The 27692-nt window shown below is 51.1% G+C and overlaps 1 protein-coding gene across 4 annotated transcripts in view; it reads left to right on the forward strand.

Moving 5' to 3' along the window:
• The window catches only part of DOCK11 (dedicator of cytokinesis 11), a 136004-nt gene that overhangs the window by 63711 nt on the left and 44601 nt on the right, over positions 1–27692 (forward strand). For 3 of the 4 annotated variants that reach the window (XR_012647363.1, XM_075008070.1, XM_075008071.1), the window contains exons 27-41: positions 609–680; positions 1431–1577; positions 2020–2103; positions 2789–2900; positions 4750–4788; positions 6189–6367; positions 10831–10947; positions 12519–12594; positions 13758–13870; positions 21690–21801; positions 22672–22738; positions 23538–23585; positions 24210–24352; positions 24991–25106; positions 27538–27675. Coding sequence is in view for 3 of the 4 variants with exons in the window: in XM_075008070.1 (XP_074864171.1) it covers positions 609–680; positions 1431–1577; positions 2020–2103; positions 2789–2900; positions 4750–4788; positions 6189–6367; positions 10831–10947; positions 12519–12594; positions 13758–13870; positions 21690–21801; positions 22672–22738; positions 23538–23585; positions 24210–24352; positions 24991–25106; positions 27538–27675 (1563 nt within the window). In the remaining variant the exon portion in view is untranslated. The remainder of the gene's footprint in view (positions 1–608; positions 681–1430; positions 1578–2019; positions 2104–2788; positions 2901–4749; positions 4789–6188; positions 6368–10830; positions 10948–12518; positions 12595–13757; positions 13871–21689; positions 21802–22671; positions 22739–23537; positions 23586–24209; positions 24353–24990; positions 25107–27537; positions 27676–27692) is intronic. The other variant, XM_075008072.1, reaches the window with a different exon arrangement.

The following is a 27692-nucleotide window of genomic DNA, read 5'->3' on the forward strand; positions in this document are numbered from 1 at the left end:
TTCCCAGCTCTCCCTGCCAGAGGCAGAGCTGTGAGTGTGATAGTGCCTTTATAGCCATTCATTTGGGATACCGCCAGGGTCCCTTCCAGTTGCTACACCGAGCAAGTGTCTGATTTTGCATTCCCCAAGAGAGGGGCAGCATTACTGCTTCCTGTAGCCTACGCATGGTCCCTTTCTGTGCCCTCCCTCTGCCCACTTCTGTCCTTTGGTGCTGTGTTGTCCCCAGGCCCTCCCCAGCAATGTCTCCTGGCCTTTCCTGCGGGCCTTTGCATAATGACATAGCCCCTGGTCCTGCAGGTGGATCCTCTGTGGACAGACCCTTGTGCCTGATGGAGACCCATTGATTTCACAGGGGCTCTGTCCAAGTCTCAGGGGTGGGCTGAAGGGATCCGAGTCCCAGAAGGGGCAGAGGGATATATTTGCAAGCATTTTCAAGCCATAGTCTACTTACCTTATGGCTGTGTTTCGGAGTCGGTTGAAAAGACGTGCTCTTGGTTTGACCTGTCATCCGAATTAGTCCCAGTCATTAGAATGCTGCATTTTCTGATGCAGCCCAACGCGCTCTGTCTTGCTGGGAGGTGGGACTGATCTCCATTTGTTTCTTTCAGTACTCCTGGTTTTTCTTTGAAGCACTCGCCAAGTCAATGGCAATGTACCTGCTAGATGAAAACAAAATCAAGGTAAGCGTCACTGCCCCAGGCCCCTGGCAAGAGAGCTGCCACGAGGCAATCCTCTTCCAGACAGCTTTTCTGCAAACTTGATCTTCAAAGATCGTGTAATCCTTTGTAAATGCCAGAAAAAACAGGCTTTGCTCTTGTCTCTTCTCACCTCCCCTGCGTCGTAGTTCTGCCACTGTAAACATTTGCGTCTTCTGGTCAGTTCAGTACAGGCCTCCTGTGTCCAAATACAGGACTCAGTACGCCATTTGCAGATAGCGTTAATAGACTGATCGCCGCTAGTGTCCCCGCTGCTTGAGGAGCACACGATGCCCCACGGTCTGGTGTGTAGTTAAAGATTTCTTTATGTGAATGCTTGAGGCAGTGGTTCCCAACCTGGGGTCCACAAGGGAATTGCAGGGGGTCTGTGAAAAAAATAAACAAAAAAGGATCATAGGAAGTAAGTTTAAATAAATTGCAAAGTTACAATCTATTATTATTTTAAACTAAATATCTTCAAATGATGTTGTTAACTGCTGTCTGAAAATCTGTGTTGTGGTTTCCTTTGTTTATTTAGTGACGTGTATATAGTGGCTAGAATTGGTTTTGGGGGTCCATGAACCGTTGGAGGGGTAATTGGGGGTCTGTGAACAGTTGAGGGGGTGAATGGGGGCCTGCACTGGTGAGACGCATGGGAACCACTGGCTCAAAGGAAGCTTGCACGTTGGCTGAGCTCTGAGAGCGGATCGTCCTCCGTGGTGTGTTTGATTTTAGCTCCCCAGAACCCAGCGATTTCCTGACTCCTACCATCACGTTTTACATTCGCTCCTCCTTGCCATAATTCCCCACGTGACTATTCGCTACAGTGAAATCCCTGAAGAATCTCGGAATGTCAACTTCAGCTTGGCCAGCTTCCTGAAGGTCAGTCCTTTTCTCCTTGCTTCCAGGCTTCATAGAGACAAAAGCAGCTAGCACCTAGTGGGCTGTGAATGCACAGGCCAGGCAGACGAGGCTTTGTTGCATCATCTCTTGCTTCTCCAGTGGCTCTGACTCTTCTTCCCAGGCTTCGCTTTCGTAGCAGCGACAAGGAAGTGAAGCCACTGCCCATTTAATAGGGGCCCTGCCATCATGCACAGGCTCTGTGCCAAGGCATGTGCACTCTCACTGTAAGGTTTCTCGTGTCCCCGGAGGCTGATGTGAGGTCATCCCGAGCATTGCAGACAAGCCCGGTTATAAAGACCGTGGGACTGGAGCAGTCTTGCAGAAGAACACCACTTGACTCTTGGCAGGACCCTGGCTCTTGGGCTGTGGCAGTTTGGCGTTCTTTTCACGTGATCGCAGACGTGTCTCTCTGTTTCTGCAGCGCTGTTTGACGTTTATGGACAGAGGGTTTATCTTTAACCTGATCAATGATTACATGTCTGGATTTGGCCGCAAAGACCCAAAGGTGAGATGATGGATTTATTGAAGCCCCTTGTGGGGTGCGGGGGGGTTTATATCTTTCAGCATTAAACAGAGCTTGGCAGTTGTTGTTTGCCTTTGTAATTGGCTGCCATGTAACTGATATTGCAGCACTTGTATCTAAGGCTGTCTACTCTAGCTCGGAAGATCGACCTGCTTAGGGTCGATCTTCCACACAGAACGGATCTATTGGGGTCGACATTGACCCTGTACTTGCGAGACATGAGGAGTAAGGGAGATTGATGGGAGTTCTCCTGTCAGCCTTGTTCTGTGAGGATGGCCCGGTAAGTTGTAGATACGCTGATTCTAGGTACACAATTGCCGTAGCTAGAATTGCATATCTGCAGTTGACTTACTTTCCTTGGTGTAGAGGTGTCTCCGTGCGCTCAGAGAGCACCAGCACTGTCCTGAATGTGAAAACAACCTGAGAGAATTGGAGCAACCAAATTCAGGAGATGCTAGGGCGTGTCAGAGGCCCGGGGTGGTAAGAGAGAGTAAGGGAGGGAGAGAACAGGGCAGAGGCGACAGAAAGTCCGCGTTTTATAATGACTGGAGAGAAGAAACAGGTGGTTGTCATTCAAACTCCATTCCTGGGCTGACTCCCCAAGCAGTACCTCAAATGCCAGCTAGCCATGAGCTAGTCAAACTAAGCTCTTGTGTCTTTTATCCAGATGCTGCTTGAATTAAAGTTTGACTTTCTGCAAACTGTTTGCAATCATGAGCATTACATTCCTTTAAATTTACCGATGACCTTTGCCAAACCCAAACTTCAGCGCGTTCAAGGTAGGTCTGTTCATATTGAATTGCTTAGACAGCCCTAATGTGTCAGCATGCGGGGGTGCCCTCGCTGGTGTCTGGGGTTATTGTTATGTTAATGCCCTCGGCAAGCCCCATATGAGTTAACCACAGGACACTGATACAGTTTTCATGTTTCTGTGTGCCTGGGCCCACATAGCGACAGAAGGGCTCTTGCTGTGTTCCGTAGGTTTAAATAAGCACGTAGAGTGGCCCAGTACAGATTTTCTCTGTTTGTGTGGACAAGATTTGTTAAATGTTCATAGATCATTTATCTAACTGCCCTTTCCCACAGCCGCCGAAGTCTGGCCCCATAGTGGATGGCTTTTCCCAAGGGCAGGGCACTAGCCTGTGACGTAGGGCAACTGGTGTCATTCCCTGCTATGCTGCCAGCAAGCGGGCCACTGGATCTCTCTGTGCCTCAGGGTGCAGCTACACTGCAAATAAATAGTAAAAATAATGGTGGCAGTGAGTCTCCGTGCTCAGGTCTACATGCTTTGGCTCCCAGGACTGGTGCTACAATGCTAAAAATAGCTGCATAAACATTCCAGCTCAGGCTCCAAGCCTCATGCCTGTTACAGGCTCCAGTGTGGAAACGGCTGCGTGGCTTTGGCTAGCATTGCCGTGTGAGCCCCACAAGCTCGAGTCTCCAGGCTCTGACACTTGTTGCCACAGGATTTGCTGCAGTGTAGATGCCCCCTTGGTCCCCCATCGGTACCAGAGGATAATAGCCCAGCCTGCCTCAGAGGGAGCTCCAAAATGTGTTCGGTTGCAGTGCTTGGGGAGAGATCAGCATCTTCCTGTCTCTTTTCTTGTGTTACTAACCTCTGAGCTGCCCAGCCCCACTCTCATCTCATGTAGAACTGGCCATCTGGCTGGCCGGCCCACTGTCACAGCACACGCCGCTGGGAAAGAGGAGATGTGACGCTCTGGGGTGGCTTCTGCCTGCCTGTGGTTAATGCTGTGGGATGGGACTGCTAGTCTGACACGGTTAATATACGTCTCTCTACGTGCGGCTAGTAATCTAATAGTCTTCGAGCTGCTGCCCTGTAGCTCTCTGCCACCAGCATCTGCTGTTGGAGTCATTCTCCTTCCCCTTTAGAAGGCACGCTTGTGTTAATGAGTGTGAAGTGGTTCACCATGCTCACCACAGTCTGGCTGACGTGAGAAAGTGGCAACGCCCCCTCCTGGAATGTGTGTGTGCACGTGCACGCGCGCGCACACACACACACGACAAAAGTGGCAGTGTCTGGGCGTTCTGCCTGCCCTGGCAGAGGCAGGTACTGGGGTGTATCTGGTGAAGTGGGCAGGCGTTCAGGTGTAGTGATGGTGTATGGAGCTGTCTGAACCAGGGGCAGATCCCTCCTGCTGCCCTTTGCATGCCCTAGAGAAGGAGTTGTTTGCAAAGAGCTGACAACAGGACACAGTGTGGGCAGACACATCGCATGCAATCCATCCCCATTTCAGGCCACACTCATTGTGTCTCAGAGGCATCACCAAGCCATTTCTCTGTGGCTTTCCAGAGCAGGGATCGTGAGAAACCAGTTTTCATGTCTCACCCCGTGCTGCTTCCCCTAGTTTTCCTGGAGGATATCTGTTTCCTCAGCAGCTAGAATTTGGCACAGCATGTGCAATCCGAACTCTCATGGAGCAGGTTTTGCAGGTTGCTGCCATCCAGCTAAACAGCCAGTTACTAGAAAGAAGTGTTCCAGCATGCGAACTGTGTGTAACAACCCTGCCGAGACTGTCCCCTGCTAAGCGGGAGGGCAGGGTTACTTAATGCTTTTGAGTTTGCTTTATTTTTATTTGTTCCTTTTCTTTTTTACGTATTGATTAGATTATTTTTCATTTGCTCTGGAACGGTTCACTTCAGTAGGTAGGTTTGACTGGGATCACTGAATCATTTAATATCAAATTAAATACACCATTTCAAATCAACTAGCTTGCTCACATCCAACTAACCAAAATAACCGGTGTATAATTGACATAGACGTTTTATTAAAACTACTAAAAATCCATGCTAGATAACTTTTCTCTAGCTTGCTTTCTGTTTTCTCTTAGGCAAGAATTCCTAGTTCGTTTCACCTTTTATCAGACTATGTGAATCAGCAGAATTTTGAATATTCATTGGTTCTGCAACCAACATGACAGAGCTGTTGAAAACCTGGTCTGGGATTTTTAAGGCTGTCTAGACACTCCAGGCCTAACCAGGTGTATCAGGGAACTTCCCATACTTGTGGGAGTTACCAAAAGTCAGCTGAGCTGGGAACAAGGAGACTGTTGGCAGTAGGGAAAGAACACACAGCCTGGGGCACATCCCTGAGGCTGGGAGCTTACAAGAGCATTCGAATGTTGCATGCACGCATTGGAGGAGAGCCAGTGAAGTTAAACCTCTCCAAGCAGTGAAATGCTGGGCTGCTTTGCTCCTTTGTGGCAGAGCTACAGAAGATGTCCACTGATAGAGATGAAGCCATCACAGTGCCTAGCAAGCCAGGGCATTGAACCCCCATCCCAGTGAGCTCCTCAGCCCTTTGGGGGCATGTTGGAAAGCCAGCAGCAGGGACAGAATTGGGCAGGGAAGGTGTCCTAATTTGCCACACACGTTTTGGCTCTTCCTACAGTTTGGTCTTGTACAGGAAATTTGCAAGAAGCTCTTTCCTGCGTACCAGGATTCTGGGGTATTATAACCAGGGTTTGCTCTAATTTTTTTCCATCTGTGGGTGGAATAAATTTTGTTACACGCACCAAGGCATCGACTGATGTGCACCACCAAAGAAACTCAAGCTGCCAGATCTGCACACTCTAGCAATCAGTTGCGCAGCACCTTAGTCTCTCCTGGGGGGCCGCCCAAGTGCTTCGCTTACAGGAAACCCTGATTATAACCCTTGCAGCAGGGGAGGTTTAGGTTAGGCATGATGAAAAACTTCCCACGTCAGGGTGATTGAGCACTAGGGAGGTTGTGGGATCTCCATCATTAGAGATACTTTAGAGCAGGTTAGACAAGCACTTGTCAGGGGTGCTGTAGAGAGGGTTTGGTCCTGTAGTGAGGGCAGGGGACAGGACTTGATGACCTCTTGAGGTCCTTTCCAGTTCTGTGATTCTAATCAGAAAGTGACTGCGTTGAATGGGTACAAGAGATACAGGGTTGTCCACAGTCACCAAAGCACCCTGACGCATTTACAAAGGGAGTGGTATCTGCATTACAATTTCACCGTGTTTATGTTCCCTAAATGAAAATACTGCGAGGACTGCTCAGTGTTTTGCTTTTTGTTGCAGATGTAAATCTTGAATACAGTTTAACAGATGAGTATTGCAGGAATCACTTCTTGGTGGGGCTGCTGCTGAGAGAAACAGCTCTTGCTCTGCAGGACAATTATGACGTGCGATTTACAGCCATCTCCATCCTAAAGAATCTTTTAATAAAGCATGCATTTGACAATAGATATCAGCACAAGGTAAGGCACGACTTTTTTTGACAGTTCTGTATGTGTCTAGATTTGATGCAAAGACACACAACAAACTTCTGGTTTTGCACAGTTCGTTGGTCTGTCGTTTCTTTTTAAAGACCTGTTATGAATGATTGACAGGAGCTTCAATGTGCTGTGGTAAAAATTCAAGATGGCAATTGCTTAATCTTCCCTTAGTCACGTCCATTGGGGTTAGCCACATCAAGCATTAAGGTGATAAGATGCTTATCCAACAGGCAACTTAAGCATATGATTAACCCATTGACTACATAAACATGTGATTTCCTGGACTAGACTATGCTGTAGTCTGGAGAGAGAACCAATCTTTAATACCCGGGATGTTTTTCTAGCTAGTCAATATCACAGGAAGGTTAAAAGAGTTTGGGTGACGGTTGGCTTGAAATGCCCACGGTGTGTTTGTGGGGCCTTCTTTCCTGCACTGGTTTTAGGGCAAGGTATTGATAAAGACGGAGCCTCTGCTTCCCTGTGACTTTTTCTGCTGGTGATTTCTGAGCTGCAGGGTTTCTGCCAGGGTAACTCCTCTCCCTTTCACAGAGAATGAGGCAGGAGGCACTCAGTAGCAGGTTTTTTGCTTCTCGCTGATCTCTGCCGGCTTCTGTAGCTTAGACACTCTTAGCTGCTATGCTTAGTGGCTGGTGCACCATGCTGTAATAATTACTGAGAATGAGGACAGCTCCTGGGCCCTGCTCAGTACGTAGTGGATAAGAGAACAAAGCTACAACTCAGGAAGTCAAAACAAAAAGCAGTCAAGTAGCACTTTAAAGACTAGCAAAATAGTTTATTAGGCGAGCTTTCGTGGGACAGATCCACTTCTTCAGACCATAGCCAGACCAGAACAGACCCGATATTTAAGACACAGAGAACCAAAAACAGTAAGCAAGGAGGACAAATCAGAAAAAGATAATCAAGGTGAGCAAATCAGAGAGTGGAGGAGTCGGGGGGGCGGGGGGGAGGTCAAGAATTAGATTGAGCCAAGTAAGCAGACGAGCCCCTATAGTGACTCAGGAAGTTCCCATCATGATTTAAACCGTGTGTTAATGTGCCGAATTTGAATATAAAAGCCAGCTCGGCTGCTTCCCTTTCCAGAACGGTGCGGTAATTCCTCTTCAGTAACACACATACCTTTAGGTCATTAATAGAATGCCCCATTCCACTAAAATGTTGACTAACTGGTTTGTGGATCTGGAGTGTTTTGATGTCTGTTTTGTGCCCATTGACCCTTTGTCTAAGGGAGTTAGAAGTCTGTCCAATATACAAAGCATCTGGGCATTGTTGGCACATAATGGCATATATGATGTTAGTAGAGGAGCATGAGAAAGTGCCCGTGATTCTGTGAGTAACCTGGTTAGGTCCAGTGATGGTATTTCCAGAGAAGATATGTGGACAAAGCTGGCAGCGGGCTTTGTTGCAAGGAAAGGTTCCAGGACTGGTGTTCCTGGGGTATAGACTGTGGCTGTTAGTGAGGATCCTCATGAGGTTGGGAGGTTGTCTGCAGGAGAGAACAGGCATGTCACCCAGGGCCTTCTGGAGTGTAGTATCCTGATTAAGGATAGGTTGTAGGTCTTTAATAATTTGTTGCAGTGGTCTGAGTTGGGGGCTGTAGGTGATGACCAGTGGTGTTCTGTTCTTGGCTTTTTTGGGCCGATCTTGGAGTAGCTGGTCTCTGGGTATTCGTCTGGCCCTGTCGATTTTTTTTTTTTTACTTCTCCTGGTGGGTAATTCAGGTTTATGAATATTTGGTAAAGTTCTTGTAGTTTTTGGTCTCTGTTAGTTGGATCAGAGCAAATGCGATTGTACCTAAGAGCTTGACTGGAAACAATGGATTTAGTCACGTGTGCAGGATGGAAACTAGAAGGGTGTAGATAAGTATAGCGATCAGTAGGTTTTCGGTACAGTGTGGTACTGATCAGGCCATCCTTGATTAGTACTGTAGTGTCCAGGAAATGTATCTCTTGCATGTTGTAATCGAGGCATAAGTTGATGGTGGGGTGTAAATTGTTAAAGTCCCTGTGGAATTCTTCTAGAGCCTCTGTACCATGGGTCCAAATCATAAAGATGTCATCAATGTATTTTAAGTAGAGGAGTGGTAATAGGGGACGAGAGCTGAGGAATCGTTGTTCCAGGTCAGCCATAAATATATTAGCATATTGTGGGGCCATGCGGGTGCCCATAGCAGTTCCACTAATCTGGAGGTATAAATTGTCCCCAAAATGGAAATGATTGTGTGTGAGAACAAAGTCACAGAGGTCAGACACCAGATTGGCTGTGGTGGCATCAGGGATGGTGTTCCTGATTGCTTGTAATCTGTCTTTATGTGGAATATTAGTGTACAGGGCCTCTACATCCATTGTGGCAAGGATGGCGTTATCAGGAACTATTCCGATGTTTTGTAATTTCCTCAGGAAGTCGGTGGTATCTCGGATATAGCTGGGAGCGTTGATGGCATAGGGTTTGAAGAGGGAGTCCACGTAACTGGATAGTCCAGTAGTAAGGGTGCCAGTACCTGAAATGATAGGGCGTCCAGGGCTTCCAGGTTTGTGGATTTTGGGAAGTAAATAGAATAGTCCAGGCTGCGGCTCAGATGGTGTGTCTGAGCGGATGAGGTCCTGAGTAGCAGCAGGGAGTTCCTTCAGTAGTAGTTGTAATTTCCTTTGGAATTCCAAAGTGGGATCAGCGGAGAGAGGTCTGTAAAATGTGTTGGAGAGTTGTCTGGCTGCCTCCTGTTCATAGTCGGACTTATTCAGGATGACAACAGCACCCCCTTCATTAGCTGGTTTGATTATGATGTCTGGGTTATTTTTTTTTAGACTCTGGACAGCATGGCGTTCAGCATAGTTGAGATTGTGTTTCATTTGGCATTGTTTGTGTATAATGTCAGCCTGAGCACGGTTGCGGAAGCACTGTACATAGAAGTCCGGACTTTCACTACCACCCTCAGGGGGAGTCCACATAGAGTTGTTCTTCTTTTGTTGTTAGTAGGGGGGGTCGAAAGAGTCAGACTGTTGTTCATAGGTGTGCTGGAAAAATTCCTTTAGACGGAGGTGGCGAAAGAAGGCTTCCAGGTCACCACAGAATTGTATTAAATTCGTGGAGGAGGTAGGGCAGAAGGAAGGACCCCGGGATAAGAGAGACTCCTCTGCGGGGCTGAGTTGGTAGTTTGAAAGGTTAGCAATGTTCTTGGTCGAGCTACTGTTATTGTGTTTGAAGTATCCTGAGGAATGAATTAATGAAGAAAATTTATTCTCTTTTCTTTTTTGTAGAGAGAGGAAGTGTGTGTTGTCTGGCACTGGTAAAGCCTCGTACTGTGGGGTCTTGCATGGATGCCTGTTTGTTGATGATAATTTCAAGTTCAGAGAGTTCATTTTTGACCATCTTTTGTTTATTGTAAAGGATTTTGATCAAGTGGTTCCTCAGTTTCTTGGAGAGCGTGTTCACTGTAGTCAGTGTACTATGTTGATTGTAATGGGTTTTTCACTCTGTCCCTTGGGTACAATGTCCGTTTTCTTGCATTTGGAGAGAAAGATGATGTCTGTCTGGATCTGGGCGAGTTTTTTCATGTAGTTGATGGATCTCCATTCCAAATGGCTAAATGTAGAAGTCAGTGACAGTTGCTGGGGTCTCGGTGCTCTTGCAAATCTGGCCAATCATTTAAAAGCAGTGGGGGGGCCCTTGTGTTTAGGGTGCAGCTGGAGAGGCAGGAGGGCGGGGTTCAATTGCTAACACTGCCACATGCTTCCTGTGTGGTGATGGGCATGTCACTTAGCACGGCTATCAAAGAGGGATATCATTTATGACCAGTTTGGGGTGGGGCTTGTGCAAATAAATGTATTAAAGAGGGTGGTGGAGCTAGGTGCTAACTCTTTCTTGGCTAGAGCAGTGAGCAGGGCTCATCATTGAGAAGTTCAGGGGCTCCACTGCTGACGCGTGGGCGGGGAGGGCAGAGGGCTTGTTAATTCAAGCGGGCTTGGGGCTCCCAGCCACCACTGCTGCTGCTGTGGCAGAAGTGGCACCTGGAGCCCTGGGTGCTTTAAATTGCTGCTGGTGAGCTCCAGGCAGCACTGGGGGGAGGCGGATAGTGCACTGTGGTCTGGGTGGCACTGCAGGCTGGGTGTCCCAGCCCCGCCCCTTACACCTGAGGCCCCGCCCCTTCTGGGAGCATGGAGCTGTCCGTCCCTGGGCCCTTGCCCAGGCCTGGGAGGCTGTCAGCCCCCTGCCCCTGTGTGCAGCCAGTGGCACTTGCTGGGCGCTCAGTCCACTTGTTTAGAACTGGCGTGGGCCTTGCGTTTAGGGCACAGCCAAAGACGCAGGAGGACTGGGTTCGATTGCTTATTCTGCCACATGCTTCCTTAACGGAGGGGACAGCTGCCCCTTCCCAGTGACCGTACAGTTACCACAGGCCCTCGCAGTGTGCGTCACTGACTCTCTTTCAGAACCAGCAGGCGAAAATCTCCCAGCTGTATCTGCCGCTGGTGGGGCTGCTCCTGGAGAATATCCAGCGGCTGGCTGGGTGGGACGCCCTCTACTCCTGCACCACCCTGTCCAATTCTGTGAGTAGCTCTGCGCCGGCCGGGAATTAGCAGTTCTCTTCATCCGGACTTGTAGCTGGAATGAAGAGGGGCCATCCGGGTGCCCCATCTCTCCCTCTTCACCGGCACCAAAGAGCCCCCTCGCTCTGCCTTGTTCAGGGTCCGATCGAGGTGCTGCCCTTCTCTGCCGTACGTGACAGAGCTGCACATCTCCCTAGCTTAACAAGCACTTGCTGCCAGACCCAGCCACCTAGAACGCAGTCTGTTAGTCCAAACACAGGCGCACCACCACCCACAGAGCCCCTCAGTTCGTCCTTTGTCCTAGTGCTTCGCAGCCGCCCCCTCCCGGGCCTCTGGACATCCTGTTCTCTCAGCCCCCCTGTCCTAACCAACTTCCCTTCCCACAGCCACTTCTCTGCTCTCGCCACCTCTCTCTCCCTTGGGAACACTGGCCCCGGAGGTCCCTTCTCAGGCTTCTGATCTCTTGCTCCAGGGACCCACCACCCAAGTGAGCGCCTTTCCCTTGTGGATCCTCTTCCTCCTCTTGCCCTGCAGCAGGCCAGGCTAGTCCTATGGTAGCCCTGCTCCCAGAACTGGCTCGGCTGGGCTCACTTGCTCTGAAACAAGAGCAACAGGCCTGCTCTTCCCACAGGGACCAGCCCCCTGTGCTCTTAGCTCTGTCACCTTACCCAGGCCCAGCCTTCGAGCAAGGCGGTTGCCCTGAGCCCTGCACCTTCAAGGCCCTGCACTTCAATTAACTATAGCATCCACCGCCCACTGGCCAGACCCACATGGCAGGGAGCAGTGTGTGTCCTGCCCACCAGCCAGGTGGCACTGGCAGCGTGCTGCATTGGACTTGCCCGCCGGCTGGGCCCCACGGGGCCAGCTGTGGCCCTACCCACAGTTCATTAGTGCATGCTGCCAGCCGTCTGCCTGGTTGTGCTTTTATGGACAAACACAAGTGTTCTGTTTTCCATAGCCCAGTTTGATCTCACTTGTTTCACTCATTTCACGTTCCGGTTTACTCTGAGGCATAGCTCTCGGCACTGCTAGGGGGAGATTGCTTTGCCCTTTCCTTTGCGGTCTATCACGCATTCTTTTCAGCTTTAGCCTACGTAAGGGCTGTCATCTGAGGAAAGAGAGCCCATTAGTGTGTGTTGATGTCACACCAAGTCCTGTTCTCTCACACACATGGCTTTGCAGTTGAAGTTGTATTTTCAGATCTGAGTTTGGCCTGGATCGAGCTCAGCTTTGCAAATTGGCCTTGCCCATTTATTCAGGGCAAGTGATTTTTTTGGGCTGGCAAGTAAAATATCAATGCTTTGGAGCCAGTCAACTTTTCAACAGAAGTCTTGGAGAAAACTGGAGAGAAAAGATTGACACAACTTTTTGTAAAATGATTTACTGTTCTTTGAACAGTTCTGCTAGTGTGTTCGTCCTCCTCTTGGCCTGAGTAGGCAAGGAGAGGTTTTTTTTCCGTAAGTCATGCTAGATATTTTTTTATCCCAAATTTGCAAAGCCAGTCTAGTTGGTAGTCCTTATGATGCTTTGACAGCTCTTTTCCCGCTCACACATCTCCTGCTGTTTTGCAGGCGTCCAGAGACGAGTTTTTGTGTCATTTTACATCCCCTTCAAACAGTTCGAGTCTGATTGTGGAAAAAGAAACAGGTAAATGAGCTGTTTAAAGTGTAATTAAAGTGCAAACTGCAAGCAGCTGGTAGAACCAAACAGCACTTTCCTTAAATGGTTCCAAATGCACAGCAAAAGAAAGGGGACAGGAGAACAATACAGCAGATGGGGGACAGAGCTTCAAATGATTAAAAGTAGCAGAATTTTGTGTCATTCCTTGCCCAGCACAATTGCATGGTCACCCTGTGGGAGGGACTTCAGGTTCTTAAGCTTACCAAGGGCTGTATTTGGCCATGCTTCAACTGCGCACCTCTGTTCAAATCAGAAGCAAAGTTCATGATAGCAAATGCCACCCTCCGATGGAGCAGGGGTCTGTCCTTACTGCTGTGGAAGCTGTGAGTGCAGCTCATGGACACGCACCCACCCAAAATTCCATCTAGTTAGCACAGCTGAAAGGAGCAGTAACGATCCGGTGGCACAAGCTTCAGCACAGCAGGCAATGTGAACATATCCTGAGGGTCCCAGGGGGCTTGTGCTACCCTCCCTGAAGGCCAGAGGGATTGTCACAGCTTCACTGCCCTTTTCAGCTGTGCAAGCTAGAGTACAGCTAGTGCAGAGGTGGCTCTCGGGGTCATGATCGTGTCCTGTGTTGTAGTGTAGACATACCTGCAAGCATCAGTATTGCAACCCAGGAGATTATTCCGAGGGGTGATTATTGCTTTTTAAAAGTGTTTATAGCGAGCTTTGTTCTTGGGGGGAAGCCACGAGACATATTAAAAGAATCGATTTCCCTAATTAGGCATGGGAGACAGGTGATCTGCCACGTTCGGGTGTCCCTTCCCCCAAGTAAAATCAGTGGAAAGGCCAATGGCCCAGATGCATTGTGAATATTCAACAAATGATGTATCAGTTATCAAATCATTTGTCAAAAGGCACAGTAGAAAGTGTTACTTGTGTGAGTAAGTGGAAGAGAATCTGGCTCAGAACATGACACTCCTATTCTGTTAAAGAGCCTCTGGAAGCTCTGTATGTCCCGATCCAGACACTGTCTGAGCCTCTCGGTTCATTGCTTCAGTGGAATGCACATACATGCATTCATTCCCTGCAAGTTGCAGCCATTTCTTCAGGAATCCTCCCTGAAGTCCCTACCCAGTGCTATGTAGGCTCTAACTGTGCCTTTGTGGGTTTCTTCTTTTCCCTAGGCTATGGCACGGCACTTCTGAACGGCCATGCTATCAAAAGAGAGGACTCAAAAGGATCTCTGAACTCTGAAGGGGCAGTGGGTTCTCCGGATCAGTGCAGCACCGTGGAAAATGTAATGCATGCAGGATGACAGCAAGCAATAGCATACTTGGGCTGTTGACAAAAAACAATCCATCATGTTGATTGCTCCCTGGCAAGCCAGTTGTAAAGCAAACAGACAACAATCCTTGTGTTTTGTAGCAGAGGTCAGATGAAGGAGACTACTTGTGCCTTGATGTATTAATCTCAGTACTCTGAATTATTTATAAAAGGTCGAAGTCAGAATTCAGAGGGCCATGGTGTTTAACCAGTTAGCTATACAGGTTGAACCTCTCTTGTCTGGTACTCTTGTCTGGCAACATCCATAATCCGGCATGATTTTAGTTAGCTGGAGGACCACTTGTCATGGGTGTGGCCAAGTTTCCTGTGGTCCCATAAAGTTTGTTCTTCGAGTGCTCCCCGTGGATGCTCCACAATAGGTGTTGGGCTCGCCTGGCGCTGCAGATTGGAAATCCTCCAGCAGTTTCTCCTGGGTCGTGCATGTGCTGGCGCACGCCGCTCCCCCACACACCCCTGGCCACGTGCGCGATCCAGTCCCCGCCAGTTCCTTCTCAACCGCCATCGGCTGCAGACGGAATCCGCTCAGGCTAAGGCCAGAGTCAGATTAGATAGTTGTTTTCTATGTGTAATTTGTTGTTTTTGGTTACTAAAAAAAAAAGAGAGGGAGAAAGCAAAGACAAAGAGAATATGAGCAAAAAAAAAAAAAAAAAAAAAGAGGAGTGGAGAAGAGAAGAGCGGACGTGAAGGCCATTTAGGCCGCCCACTGCCCCGCAGGCCGGTGATCGCTATTTGGGGTGGAAAGGCACGGATTAAGTGCTAAGTACCCTATTAACAGTGAAGGACTCACCGCAATGGCCTCTTCAGGTTTTAAAAAGCGTGAGTCATGCCGTGACACTATGCCGGCCTCTGATGGGCATAGCGAATGCATCCGCTGCCTGGGGGAATCACACGTTACCCAGAAGTGTTCTCACTGTGCTAAGCTCACAGCCAGGGCCAGGAAGGACAGAGAGATGAGGCTTAAAATGCTCTTGTTCAATAAGGCTCTCCAGCTGGACTTGCCGGAGAAGCCTCACCCAGAAGGGCCCTCTGGGTTGCATAAGAGGAGGGCAGTTTTCTCTGACCCCCTCAGTGCAGAAACGGAGGAAACTCTCCCTGGCTCGATCCTTGCTGGCGGGTTCAGCGAGCAGGACGAGCGGCGCACACAGCCCCCAGCTGCATACTCAGGCAAGTGGCAACGCGGCAGCGCACATGGCAGAGGCTGCACCTCCAGTTACACAACAGCCGGCATGCGCGGTGCCCAGAGCATCAGCGAGGCAAATGCCGGACCTGGCGGCACTGCCCCAGGCGGCACCAACGGTGCAGGGGCACCAGGCACAGAGCCTGCAGGTGCCGGAGGAAGCTACCCACACGGCACCACAGCTGATTTGTGCCGAGCGCGGCACCGACAGCGGGGCTGAGATCCCCGGCACGGGAGGGGAGGGGTAAGGCAAAATCAAGAACCTGGCACCGCAGCCCATCTCCAGACAGGGCTGCGCTGCTGTTAGCACCAAGCCCTTCCCCTGTGTTACACACGCCGCACCGAAGGCCTGTGTCTCCACCGGCTTATCCAGAACCACCTCCACCGTTCCTCCAACCAATGTCACCATGGCTTGGGCCACCTTCACCATTTCTGGGAGTGGATCCCCTGGAGTACTGTCACAAGCCAGTTTCATCTCTATCTGTGTCGTCATGGAGGTCTCGCTCTCCCAGACATCGGGGGTACACACTCCGTGGGTGGTCCAGGTCTCCATCCCCAGACCCTTGCCCATGCTGCTATGGTCGTCCTCATCATGCCGGACACAGACACCGCAGGCCTACATCCAGGGGCAGGTCCCCCCCCGGCCGCTCAATACCCCCGTGGACACTCTCGATCGGGGACGGAAACACAGCTGTCTCAAAGGGAGTTAGTTTTAGAACCCCGATATCTTCCTTCACAATCCTCCAGGGAGCAAGTGTATCATCGACCGCAGGAGCCTGAGGGTTCGAGGGAGGTTTACCCCAGTGGTTCCTCCTCATCCTCCCCAGATGAGGCCATGGCCCCCAGGGATGTCTCCCCCCCCCGGATGAACTTAAACAATTTCAGGAGCTATTTAAAAGGGTGGCTTTCACGCAAGACATTCAAACGGCAGAGGTGCAGGAGAAACATCACAAACTCCTGAAAAACTTGAGACCCCCGGCTTCATCCAAAATTGCTATTCCGCTGGACGAACCCATTATGGAGTCAGCCCCTACCATATGGCAGACTCTGGCCTCTATCCTGCCTACGAACAAGAGAGCGGATAAGAAGTACTTCGTCCCAGCAAAGAGCATGGAGTTCCTCTTTAGTCACCCACAACCAAATTCTTTGGTGGTCGAATCGTCCCAGCAGAGGTCGAAGGCTTCTCAGTACAAATCGGGGGGATTGGACAAAGATGCTAAGAAGCTAGAGCTGTTTGGCAGGAAGGTATACGCCTCTTCTACCCTGCTATTGAGAATGGCAAATTATGCGGCACACCTAGCAAACCATAATTTTGATAATTACTCCAGACTTACTCCCCTCATGGATTCACTTCCGGAAGACAAAAAGCCGGTGTTAAAGGCGATTGTTCAAGAGGGCTACGCAGCATTGCGGACGGGAGCCCAGATTGCCCTGGATGTGGCGGACACGGCGGCACGGTCAACGGCTACAGCAGTGGTCATGCGTAGAGAATCCTGGCTCCAGACGTCTGGTATCCCTAGGGACCTACAGGCAAAGATCGTGGATCTTCCCTTTGATACACAAACCTGTTTGCAGACTCAACTGACTCAGTCCTCCACTCCAGTAAGGACTCGAGAGCTACACTTAGAACCTTGGGCATTTATACTCCCCCATACAGGGGGAAAAAAAATTTTATCCTCAGCAAAGACGCTACGCTTACCAACCACAGCGTGCTCCATATCAACGGGGCTACGACCAAGGGCGCCAGGGTGCTGGAGATCATAGCCATGGGTTACACGATCCCCTTCCAGTCGCTCCCACCGACGAAGCCTCCCGCCAGGCCTCACCTCAGGGACGCTGCCCATGAGGCAAGGCTCAAGCAGGAGGTGGACCACCTGCTACTTCCTAACAGAGAAGAAAACAGGAGGCTGGAGGCCCATATTAGATTTTCGGGGCCTCAACTGTTACTTGCGCAAGCAACATTTTCAGATGATCACAGTTGCCTTGATACTCACGGCACTGGACGATGGAGACTGGTTTGCAGCCCTCGGCTTACAAGATGCTTACTTTCATATAACAATCCACCTGGCACACAGACGCTTCCTCTGCTTCACGGTCGGCAAGGAGCACTTCCAGTACAGGGTTCTTCCATTCGGCCTCTCCTCGGCCCCCAGAGTCTTTACCAAAACCCTGGCAGTGGTGTCAGCCTACCTGCACAGACAGGGGGTGTTTATTTTCCCATATCTGGACGACTGCCTGCTGAAAGAGGCCTCGAAGGCAGAGGTCCTACGCATGATACGTGTGTCAGCGGACACGTTTCTTTGCTGGGCCTAGTTATCAACCTCGCAAAGTCAAAGACCTAACCCACACAAGATATAGAGTTCATAGGGGCACGCGTAAACTCTATCACAGCAAGGGTGTACCTACGCGACGTCGGCTTCCGTGCCATCAGTTCACTGGTGCAAGTCATCACATACAGCCCCACGTGCCGGTCTTAACGTGCCTACAGCTGCTGGGCCACATGGCGGCAGCGACGTTTGTGGTACAGAACGCCAGGTTACACATGCGAAGCCTGCAGCATTGGCTGGCGAGCGTTTACAAACTGGCATCCCAAACTGTCCACAGGGTGGTGTCGCCCACGACAGAGGTGCGCAGATCCCTGGCGTGGTGGGAAAACCCCAAGAATCTGCTAGTGGGGTGCCCTTTCACCAACCACGAATTTCTATTTTTCTTACTACCGACACCTCCCACATAGGATGGGGAGCGCACATCGGCGACAAGGTGACGCAAGGGCTATGGTCCCCTGCGGAACAGACACTGCACATAAACATACTGGAGCTCAGGGCAGTGTTCAACGCCTGCAAACATTTTCGAGATTACCTACATGGCAAAGTAGTCGGGATCAATACCGCCAATACCTTCACTATGTTTTACATCAATCGACAAGGAGGAGCACGATCCTGTGCCCTATGTGCGGAAGCAGTCCGATTGTGGAACTGGTGCATCGCCAACAACATAACGTTGAAAGTATTTGCTGGGCGCTCACAACGTGAAGGCAGATCAGCTGAGCAGGTGCTCCGCACTCACGCACGAATGGCAGATCCATGCTGATCTGCTACGGCGCATTTTTTCGTATGTGGGGGTTTCCCCAGATCGATCTGTTTGCCACCCAGTACAACAAGAAGTGTCCCCTGTACTGTTCCAGGGCAGGAGTGGGGCGGGGGTCCCTGGGGGACACATTCATGATTTCATGGAGGGGCCCCCTACTTTACGTGTTTCCCCCCACAGCGCTTATCCACAAGGTTCTGCAGAAAGCCAGAAGGGAGAGAGCTCGCATGATACTCATAGTCCCAACTTGGGATCGGCAGCAATGGCTTCCCTTGCTTCTGCGCATGTCGGACCGCCCACCACTTCCTCTACCGGTGGCGCTGGACTTACTCACGCAGGCTCAGGGGTCCATAGTGCACCCACACCCTCAGGGTCTGCGTCTACAAGCATGGCTAATCCATGGCCCAGCTCCTTAGAGAGCATATGTATGGAGGGAGTACAACAAGTCCTGGAATGTAGCCGAAGGGCCTCCACCAGGAGGACTTACAAGCAGAAATGGACTCGATTTACAGCCCGGTGTTCCTCCAAGCAGTTAGCTCCCCTTGACGTTCCTATACCTGTAATACTAGAATGCTTATGGGACCTCAAAAGAGGCGGGCTTTCTCTATCCTCGCTAAAGGTCCACCTCGCCGCTATATCAGCCTTTCAGCATACAGAGGAAGGGCCCACTGTATTCGCCCATCCTATCATTACAAGGTTCTTGAAGGGGCTGGTAAACCTGTACCCTCCTTGAAAACCGCTTCCACCATTGTGGAATTTGGACTTGGTGCTCAGCACACTATCGGGTCCACCTTTCGAACCATTAGCCACAGTTCCCCTACATCTCCTTACGATGAAAACAACCTTCCTCCTTGCAATTACGTCAGCCCGCAGGGTGAGTGAGCTCGCAGCAGTGATGCCAACGCCGCCCTGCACAGTATTCTCAAAGGAGGCGGTAACCTTAAGGCTGCACCCAGCCTTTGTTCCAAAAGTTTCTTTGGAGTTCCATCTTAACGAACCAATAGTTTTACCCTCGTTTTCCCCGAAGCCTCACAGCTCCAGCAAGGAGGCACGCCTGCATCTCCTGGATGTGAGGAGTGCGTTGGCCTTCTACATAGACAGAACTAAGTCCTTCCGGAAAACGGACACGCTTCTAGTCTCTCTCGCTCCCAGGTCAAAGGAGAAGGTCTCTCTTCACAGAGAATCTCAAAGCACATTGTGTCCTGTATAAAAATGTGCTATGAGCTTCAAAAGACTCCTTTGCTGGCCCCGCCCAGGGCTCACTCCACCAGGGCGGTGGCGACGTCAACAGCCTTCTTCAAGGGCATCGCGTTAAAAGACATCTGTAGAGCGGCGACCTGGTCGTCCTATGACACCTTCGCCGAGCATTATGCCCTGCCTCGGGTATTCGACGAGGATGCGCATCTGTCGACAGCAGTCCTCTCGGGGGCAAGCTGCACATAAACCGATTACCCACCTCCTTACTTGGGTTACTGCTGGGTAGTCACCTATTGTGGAGCACCCACGGGGACCAGTCGAAGAAGAAAGAAGTTACTCACCTGTAGTAACGATGGTTCTTCGAGATGTGTCCTCGTGGGTGCTCCACCACCCACCCATCCTCCCGGCTTCGGATCTCTGTCTAGTGATTTTCAGGAGCATGCGAGACGGTTCGTCAAGGAACTGGTGGGGACCGGATCGCGCACGTGGCTGGGGGCGCGCGGGGGAGCGGCGCATGCGCAATCCAGGAGAAACTGCTGGAGGATTTCCGATCTGCGGCGCCGGGCAAGCCCGACACCTATTGTGGAGCACCCACGGGGACACATCTCGAAGAACCATCGTTACTACAGGTGAGTAACTTCTCTTTTCCAGCCACCAGTCCTGGCTCTCAGTGTTCCGTGGTGTTGTTTAGCTGTAATTTACCCCAAATGCCTTCTAAGAGCCCAGTAAGAGTGGAAGTGTTGGTAATGCTGCTAGACAATATTGACCGCCTGTGGTTTGACAAATTCTCTCATCCAGCACCAGTGTGGTCCTGAAGGTGCCAGACGAGAGAGGTTCAGCTTGTAGTGACTACTGCTATGACAAGCTAGTCACATTATTGTAAAAATGTATTTATTGTTCAGGCCAACTATCCACACTCAACTGGCCAAATAGCCACATGTGGCTGGTGGCTAGCATGTTGAACACCACAGTCATTGGGAATGTTTCTACAGCCGGTCTGCGCATAGGCTGTGACTGACACACACACATGCACTCACCTCCCCATTGACTTCCCTTGGTGAGTGCGCATTTGACCAAGACGTGGTGAGTTCTGCGTGTGGACTGAAAGCAGAGCGCTGTGGCATTTACCTGCCAGTGATGATTGCCTGAAGGGGAGAAGACACTGAGAGGACACAGCTATAGGGCAAGCAGCTCCATTTAGTATACAGCCACCATCTTGACCTGCAGGAAATAACGTTGGTCGAATGATCCAACGAAGAAACCAGCCCCAAATTTTAAGAGCATGGCTGCCCTGCTTTGGGCCCATGTTACCTGCAGACAGGGGATTGGCCCCAGCTGTGCCCTGACCGCTGGCATTTTGCATGTGTAACTGGGACAGTGTGGGCCACTTGAACCAAACCAGCAACAGGAGTGAGGTCTCGGTGCCGTCACCAGTCCTGCCCATGCACGCTCCGAAGGGCGTCTACAAAACATCTCAGTGGGAGGGTGGGGCCTGGTGAAGGACCAGCATCCCCGCCTTGAGCCCTAAGCCCCCATTCTGCTAAGAACCTGGGCACCGCACCATTCCTAGTCAGCCAGGTGCTAAGCATGTGCCCCATTGGAGAGAATATCCAGCAGTACTTGGCAGCAAGTAGGGCTGGTGTTAGGGACCCTTGTTAGTGAGGAATCCTCTTCCAAGCAGTAGAAGGTTTGTTTTTCCCAGTACTCTCAAAATGGTTCTCAGTTCAGAGCTGTGGTGCGCCAGGACTCGGTATTACTGCACCAGCCTGTTTAGAGCTGCCTGGCAGATGCGGTGCATTGAAATCTCTGCTGCCTCATGCACCTCCTGTGTTCCAGCCCTGAGCGGCATGTGGATTGATTAGGTTGTTTGGCACATACGAATAGCGAGAAGCACGTTCCGTGCTGTGCAGTGACTCGTGCCTGTAGCTTGCTCCAGAAAAAATAATAGATTAAAAACATCTGTGAAGAAATCTCAGCCCGTGTGGGGCTTCAGCCAGGCTTGGCAGGTCCGAGAGGGTGTATGCATTTCTATTCTGCACTCACTCTGGGGGGGAAATCATTCAGTTGTTCCCCTTCCATGAGCTGAGGCCCCAGCCAGTGTCAGTTCCTGCCCATTCTGATGGTGGCTTGGGACGTGGGAGAAGATCCCATCCCTCGCAGGTGGATTGCAGCCGTAGGTTCACCTGAGCCCCCAGCTAGCCCGCAGGGGGAAGCAGCCTCAGGGCAGGGGCAGCCAAGTCTGCATTAGAAGCAGGGGCTGGCTTGCTGTGCTTCGGGGTGGTTTTCTAACACGCCTTTTTCTGGTTGTCAGAGCCGGAGAAGTTCCACCAGGAGTAACGTGTCCCACCACAGTAGACTGGACCAGTATGAGATCAGGAATCTCCTCATGTGTTACCTCTATGTCATTAAAATGGTCTCTGAAGGTTTGTGGTGTTTACCGTCCTGCGTGCTAAGGGAGACGGGGCTGGTCCCAATCCCTTAGGCCATGGTGTGTAGCAGCCATAAAGCCAGGGGATCTCCCCCAATACCAGAGCAATGCAGGGCCAGCAGGAGCAGGCATACACTTCCTCACTCGACAGGCAGAAGGGAGCATCCCCTGGAGAGTTTGCATGGCTGCCTGTTTGCATGGGCCCAAGGTCTGGGAATGCTGCCCGGCCAAGTGGTCTCTGTGTATTGCACTGGGTGAGTTGAGGCATCGCAGAGAATGGGGTTCCAGTTGTGTGCCCTCAGTGCTCATTGGTTGGCCCTCGCGTTGCCAGAAACGTGCGGTAAGTGCATTCCTCCTGCCTTGCCATGTCCAGCTGTGTCGCACAGCCAGCCGGGGCCGCACGGAGCTGCACACCCCGGTCTCTCCCACACTGCTAAATTAAGCAGGGAGAGGAGGGGCCCAAATAGGCAGAGATCCCGTCTCAGGGACAAGGGCAAGCCCACAGGCACCACGTCCATCAGAAGGGAACCTGAGCCTGCCCTTGCTCCGGGTCTTAGAGCATCATTTTCAACCCCCTGTCTGCGGGACAGGGGAGCGTCTGACCCCAACGCAGGAGCAAGGCAGCTGGGGGCTGTTGGCCTTTGCGGCATGGAGCATGCCTCCTGTGGCACTGTTGCACTGAGCAGGCTGCTGTGGGCACAGGCCTGTGGGGAGCTCTGGCCAGTGTTGCAAGGACATACGCTTGTGTGGCTGCAAAACTCACGTTCCACGGGCCGCCGGTCACAGGCTGGTTCAGCCTGTAAAGAGCCCTGTGGCAACCTCGCCTGTGCGTTGTGCGTGCTGAGCCCGTTTGTTTCCTTTCCAGACACGCTTCACACCTACTGGAACAAAATATCCTCCCAGGAGCTGATCAATGTCCTCGTACTTCTGGAGTGAGTAGCAGGAGGTTGTGTCTGTGCTTCGAACTAGGTGTGATACGTTGTTATAGAACAGGGGTCAACAACCCCCAGCACACGTACCAAGAGTGACACAGGAGCCGATCGTCATCAGCACATGAGTCAGGAGCTCAGCCCCACTCACCTCCCCCAGGCAACAGGAGCTTGCTCAAAGCCACAAGGCCTGTGGATTAACAAAAGAGCAGCTAATGCTACCAACCACCACCTAACTGGTAAAGCTCTGCCTCTTTGTTTCCTGATGAAGCTGCTGTAAGTAGGACCATTGGTGACTTTAAAAAGTATCAATGGCACTTGGACCGTGCATAGAGGTCAAAAAGTCAAATTTTGGCCCTCCTCCTTGGAGAGGTTGCTAACCCTGGTATAGAACATATGCAGGTAAAATGAAGCCAGCCCCCATGCACCATATGTGGTGCGTGCTGCTCCTCAGCAAGTAGAAAAGTGGCTTGATAGAGCTCAATAGGAGGAATGATCTCGGATCAGCCCGTGCAGGTGGTAAGCTCACGCAGAGGAGCACAAGCTAACAGTGGCCTGCACGGGTCCTTGGCGCAGTACATTCCGTTGCATAGCCGGAGAGATGGTGATCGTGTCAAAGGCTCTGGAAATACCAGCACAGTCTTGCTGTCTGTTCTGTCTGGAGGAGCAGAGAGGGGTGTGTTCAGAGGGGCTGAGGAGAGGGTCAGAATACAGACCCCCCAGACCCATGCCTGTAGACGTGGGCTGTTTAAGGTGAAACAGGCCTGTCTCCTTCCTGACATTTACCTGTTTTTCTTTCTAGAGTCTGTTTGTTCCACTTCAGATACGTGGGGAAGAGAAACATAGCCAGGTATGGTACGCTCTTTGCTAGCGGGTTCTCCCTCCCACCCCACCTGCCCCTCTGGGGGCTACATTCAAATGAAGCAGGGAGCCCTTGTGTCCAGCAAGGGCTGAGGGGGTACTGGGGAGCCTGATCACCCCAGCCGGGGGGTGGACGGGTGAGACAGGCTCCCTTCTGCTCTTAGCACAGAAAGGGAAACTACGTGTCTCTCCACGCTCTTTTGCTGTGGCCCAGCCAAGGGTAACGTCGGCTCTCGCAGATAAAGCACAGCTGCCCAGCCATCAGTCTGGCCCTTCCCAGGTAGTTTGTTGCATAGGTGTCAACTTGTGTGAGGGTGCAGGGTTTGAAACACGAGGGGTGGCTCTCGGGTCACGAGACTGGCTTGAGGCCTGCTTCTCCGAGGCGCTGCGAAGCAGCCCCTTTGCAGCGGGTTATTCGAAGGGCGGATGCAGAGCAGGAGCACGCCAGGGGGCCAGCAGGGACCGGCTGTCTGGGCGTTTCCTGTTGCCCACCCTAGGTGCTGCTTTAAGTTCTGTGTGGTATCCGCATGAGCGAGACGTGCGGCCAGACGTGGTCTCCCTGCTTGGTGTGCCACGGGCCCAACCCCGTCTGCGTCTTGGCTTCTCGTTCCAGGGTTCAGGACACCTGGTTATCGAGGCACGTTGGCGCTGACAGGAAGTCCCAGACCATGCCTGCCCTGCGCAGCAGAGCTGGCCTGATGCAGGCCCGCCTGCAGCACCTGAGCAGCCTGGAAAGTTCGTTTACACTCAATCACAGTACGTGTGGCGAGACCGGGCTGGTACAGTACTTTACTGGGTTAGAAGTGGCTCATTGCCACTTGGGATGTGGCTGCAGGCTGCTTGGCTTTGCATATTTGCACCCATCCTCCCTTCCCTGCAGCCTTTCAAATGTGGGGTGTGCAGAGGCGTTCTGCCCAGAGGTTTGTTAACCCCCACCCCCACCCCAGCAGTGTGTTGTAGATGGAATTTTCTTCATCTGCTCTTGATCCCACTTCTTGGTTGAGGGCCGGGCAGTGCGCTGGTGTCAGAGACCGAGCAGAGCCAACAGAAGTGCTGCGTCCCTCATGGTGTTTGCCCTGGACTGACCCTCCTGTACATGGGTGAACTTCACCTCTCCCACAGGAGCGTCCCTGCCCCACTTCTGCTCCAGGAAGCCAGCTTGGCGAGGCTGCGGGGACAGGGGCATCAGGCTGTGTCTGACTGGAGGGGCTGAGGGAAGCGGCGAGAGGGCACTGGCCTGGTGTAGCGATGGTCCCCTTGCCTGTTCTGGGTCAGGAGAGTAGCTGCCGCGTTTAGGTCACAGGCGAGTTGGCGCCACAGCCCTGTGTGAGCCAGAGCTCCTTTGTGCGTGTGTCCTGTACGGCTCCATCCATCCCTTTCCTTCCTGCTCCTAGATGCTGGCACCTCAGAAGCAGACATTGTGCACCAGGCCTTGCTAGAAGGCAATACAGCCACAGAAGTTTCCCTGACAGTCCTGGACACCATTTCTTTTTTCACCCAGTGTTTCAAGGTGAGCATTGAAATCGGCAGGAGACACCCCCCTCCCCCACCCCCCCACAAAAGCAGTGTCAGTTTGCAAGCCCTGCGTTAGACCAGGCTTGCAGATTGACTAAGGGGCTTTTCATTGGGCTCGTTATCACAAAGGTGCATCGCACAGAGGTATGATAGAAATAAAGAAAACAGCAGCTGAGTCTTGGGCAGTTATGTTAGGGTTTGTTTACGTTTACGAATAGTAGGTGCCCTGGAGAGCCATCTCCCAGGGGTTGATTTATCAGGTCTAGTAGGGACTTGCTAAATCAACCACTTCTTGTGCCTCCCATCAACCCCAGTACTACACAGGGCCGTGAGGAGTAAAGAAAATCAATCAGAGAGTTTCTCCCATCAACCCCCCTCGGCGGGGACACCACAGTAAGTTGAACTAAGTTATGTCAACTCCAGCTATGTGATTCATGTTTCAGGGAATTGCGTAACTTTGACTTTACCCTCTCATGTAGACAGACTCAGTTCAATAAAATAAGTAAATGTAGCAAACTAGTGGGTGTGTTTAGGAATTCAAACAAATGCAAAAAGCCAAGAAGTCATGCACAGCATTGCTTGTGCTTTATGTAGAACGTCTAAAAAGGCAATATTCAGGTCCCTTATTATCTACTTCTCTAGGGCTGGATCCCAGCCCATGTACACAACTCTACCCAGATATCTGGCCTACAAGTTTGCTATTGTTTTTTTAGGCACTGTGGTTAGTTCAGTGGCTCCACGTTTGTAGTTACTTCTGCAAATGTGGTAACAGCTTTTGACTTTTCTGTAGTGTAGAAAATAAAATCTCTGAGCAAATACTAAGGCTTGGTACTGGGACTTGCTATTTTTCTACCATTATTTATTGGTACTTATTTACTTAAGTCACTGTAACACAGCTGTTTTCTGGATGAAGAAATGTATATTCTGTTATGCGTGGGTATCCTAGACACGTAGAGTTGTTGAATGCTTGCTCATGTCAGTTCCATCCTATGTTCTCTCACTTCCTTTTTACCACCCCGGGGTTATTAGGCAGAGCACCTTTCTCTTGCCTAGCAAGGATTAGTTGCTCTTCTGCTTCAGCAACTCGTGTCCAGCAGGTCTAGTTGAGTAGCAGAAAGCCCTCTGCCAGAGCCACCTATCTTGCCAAGTGGAAAAGATTCACATGCTGGACCCTGGACCAGGATATCCAGGCTGAGCAGACCTGGCTGCAGGCAATCTGGGACTGTCTTCTGCCCCTGGAGCTCCAGGGGCTGTCCGTGTCTTCAGTCAGAGTCCTCTCGTCTGCTATTTTTGCCTTCCACCTTCTGCTCCAGGCCACGTCAGTCTTCACTCTTGATGTGACAGTCCAGTGTTTGAAAGGTCTGAAGAGTCTCTACCCACGTGTTGGGGATCCTGACCATCCCTGGGACCTCAACCGCATCCCATTATGGCTCCTGGGTCCTCCCTTCAAGCCTGTGACTTCCTGCTCTCTTCTCCTCTCCTGGATCATTTTGTTCCTATTTCCAGTAATGTCCACCTGCAGGCTCTCTGGGATCAGGGCGCTTACTTCGGTGCCACCTTATATGATGTCCTATGAGAATAAGAACCAGCTGTGGTCACACCCAGCATTCCCGCCCAAGGTCATTTAGCAGTTTCATACCAGCCCGGACATGTGCTTACCTCTCATAACTTCGAGGAGGAGCACAAGGTGCATCCTTTCTACATCAACAAAACTAAGCCATGTCACGAGTCAGCTCAGTTGTTCGTTGCGGGTAGCAGGTAGGGTGAAAGGTTTCCCAGTGTCTGCTCAGAGGATTTCACCCTGGATCACAACCATCATCCATTAACGCTAAGAGCTGGTGTAAGGTCCTTCACCGGTGACCCTGTCCACTCAGCTAAGGATGCCAGCCTCAGAAGTGGTGCCCATTCAGGATACTTGTGGGCTGCTACCTGGTTGTCCATTGATCTATGTCCATCTCTTTATGCACTCACCCGGCCTGCGATGATTCTGGCTTTGGTAGGGCAGTGTCACCAACCTCACGACCGTGAACACTGAGCCCATCTCCTCAGGTACTGCCAGCGTGTCACCACAAACGTAATGAACATGAGCAAGCACTCAGAGAAACAAAAATGCTTACCCACTTTTCATAGCTGGTGTTCTTTCAGATGTGTTGCTCATGTCCCACACTCCAGCTCCTTTTTTGGGGTCGCCAGGCAGAGGAAACTGAGAGCGCCCAAGGTCCATGATGCTCTGGCTTCGAAGGCGTGCCACAGTTGGCCCTACGGGTTCTGCCAAGACAAAAATCTCTGAGCGTGACCGATGGGGCACGCACATGCCTAGAATGGAACAGATATGAGCAACTCATCTAGGAGAACAATATTTAGGAAAGGTTGGTAACTGTACCCTCGGGCATTTCTGCAGGATGAATTTTCTCCTTCCTTTCCAGAACCAGCTGTTAAACAACGATGGCCATAATCCGCTCATGAAAAAGGTTTTTGACGTTCATCTCGCCTTCCTCAAAAATGGTCAGTCAGAGGCAGCTTTGAAGCACGTCTTTGCTTCCCTGAGAGCTTTCATTAGCAAGGTAAGGGCAGAAGTGAC

Source organism: Carettochelys insculpta, chromosome 13 (assembly GCF_033958435.1).
Source record: "Carettochelys insculpta isolate YL-2023 chromosome 13, ASM3395843v1, whole genome shotgun sequence".
NCBI lineage: Eukaryota > Metazoa > Chordata > Testudines > Carettochelyidae > Carettochelys > Carettochelys insculpta.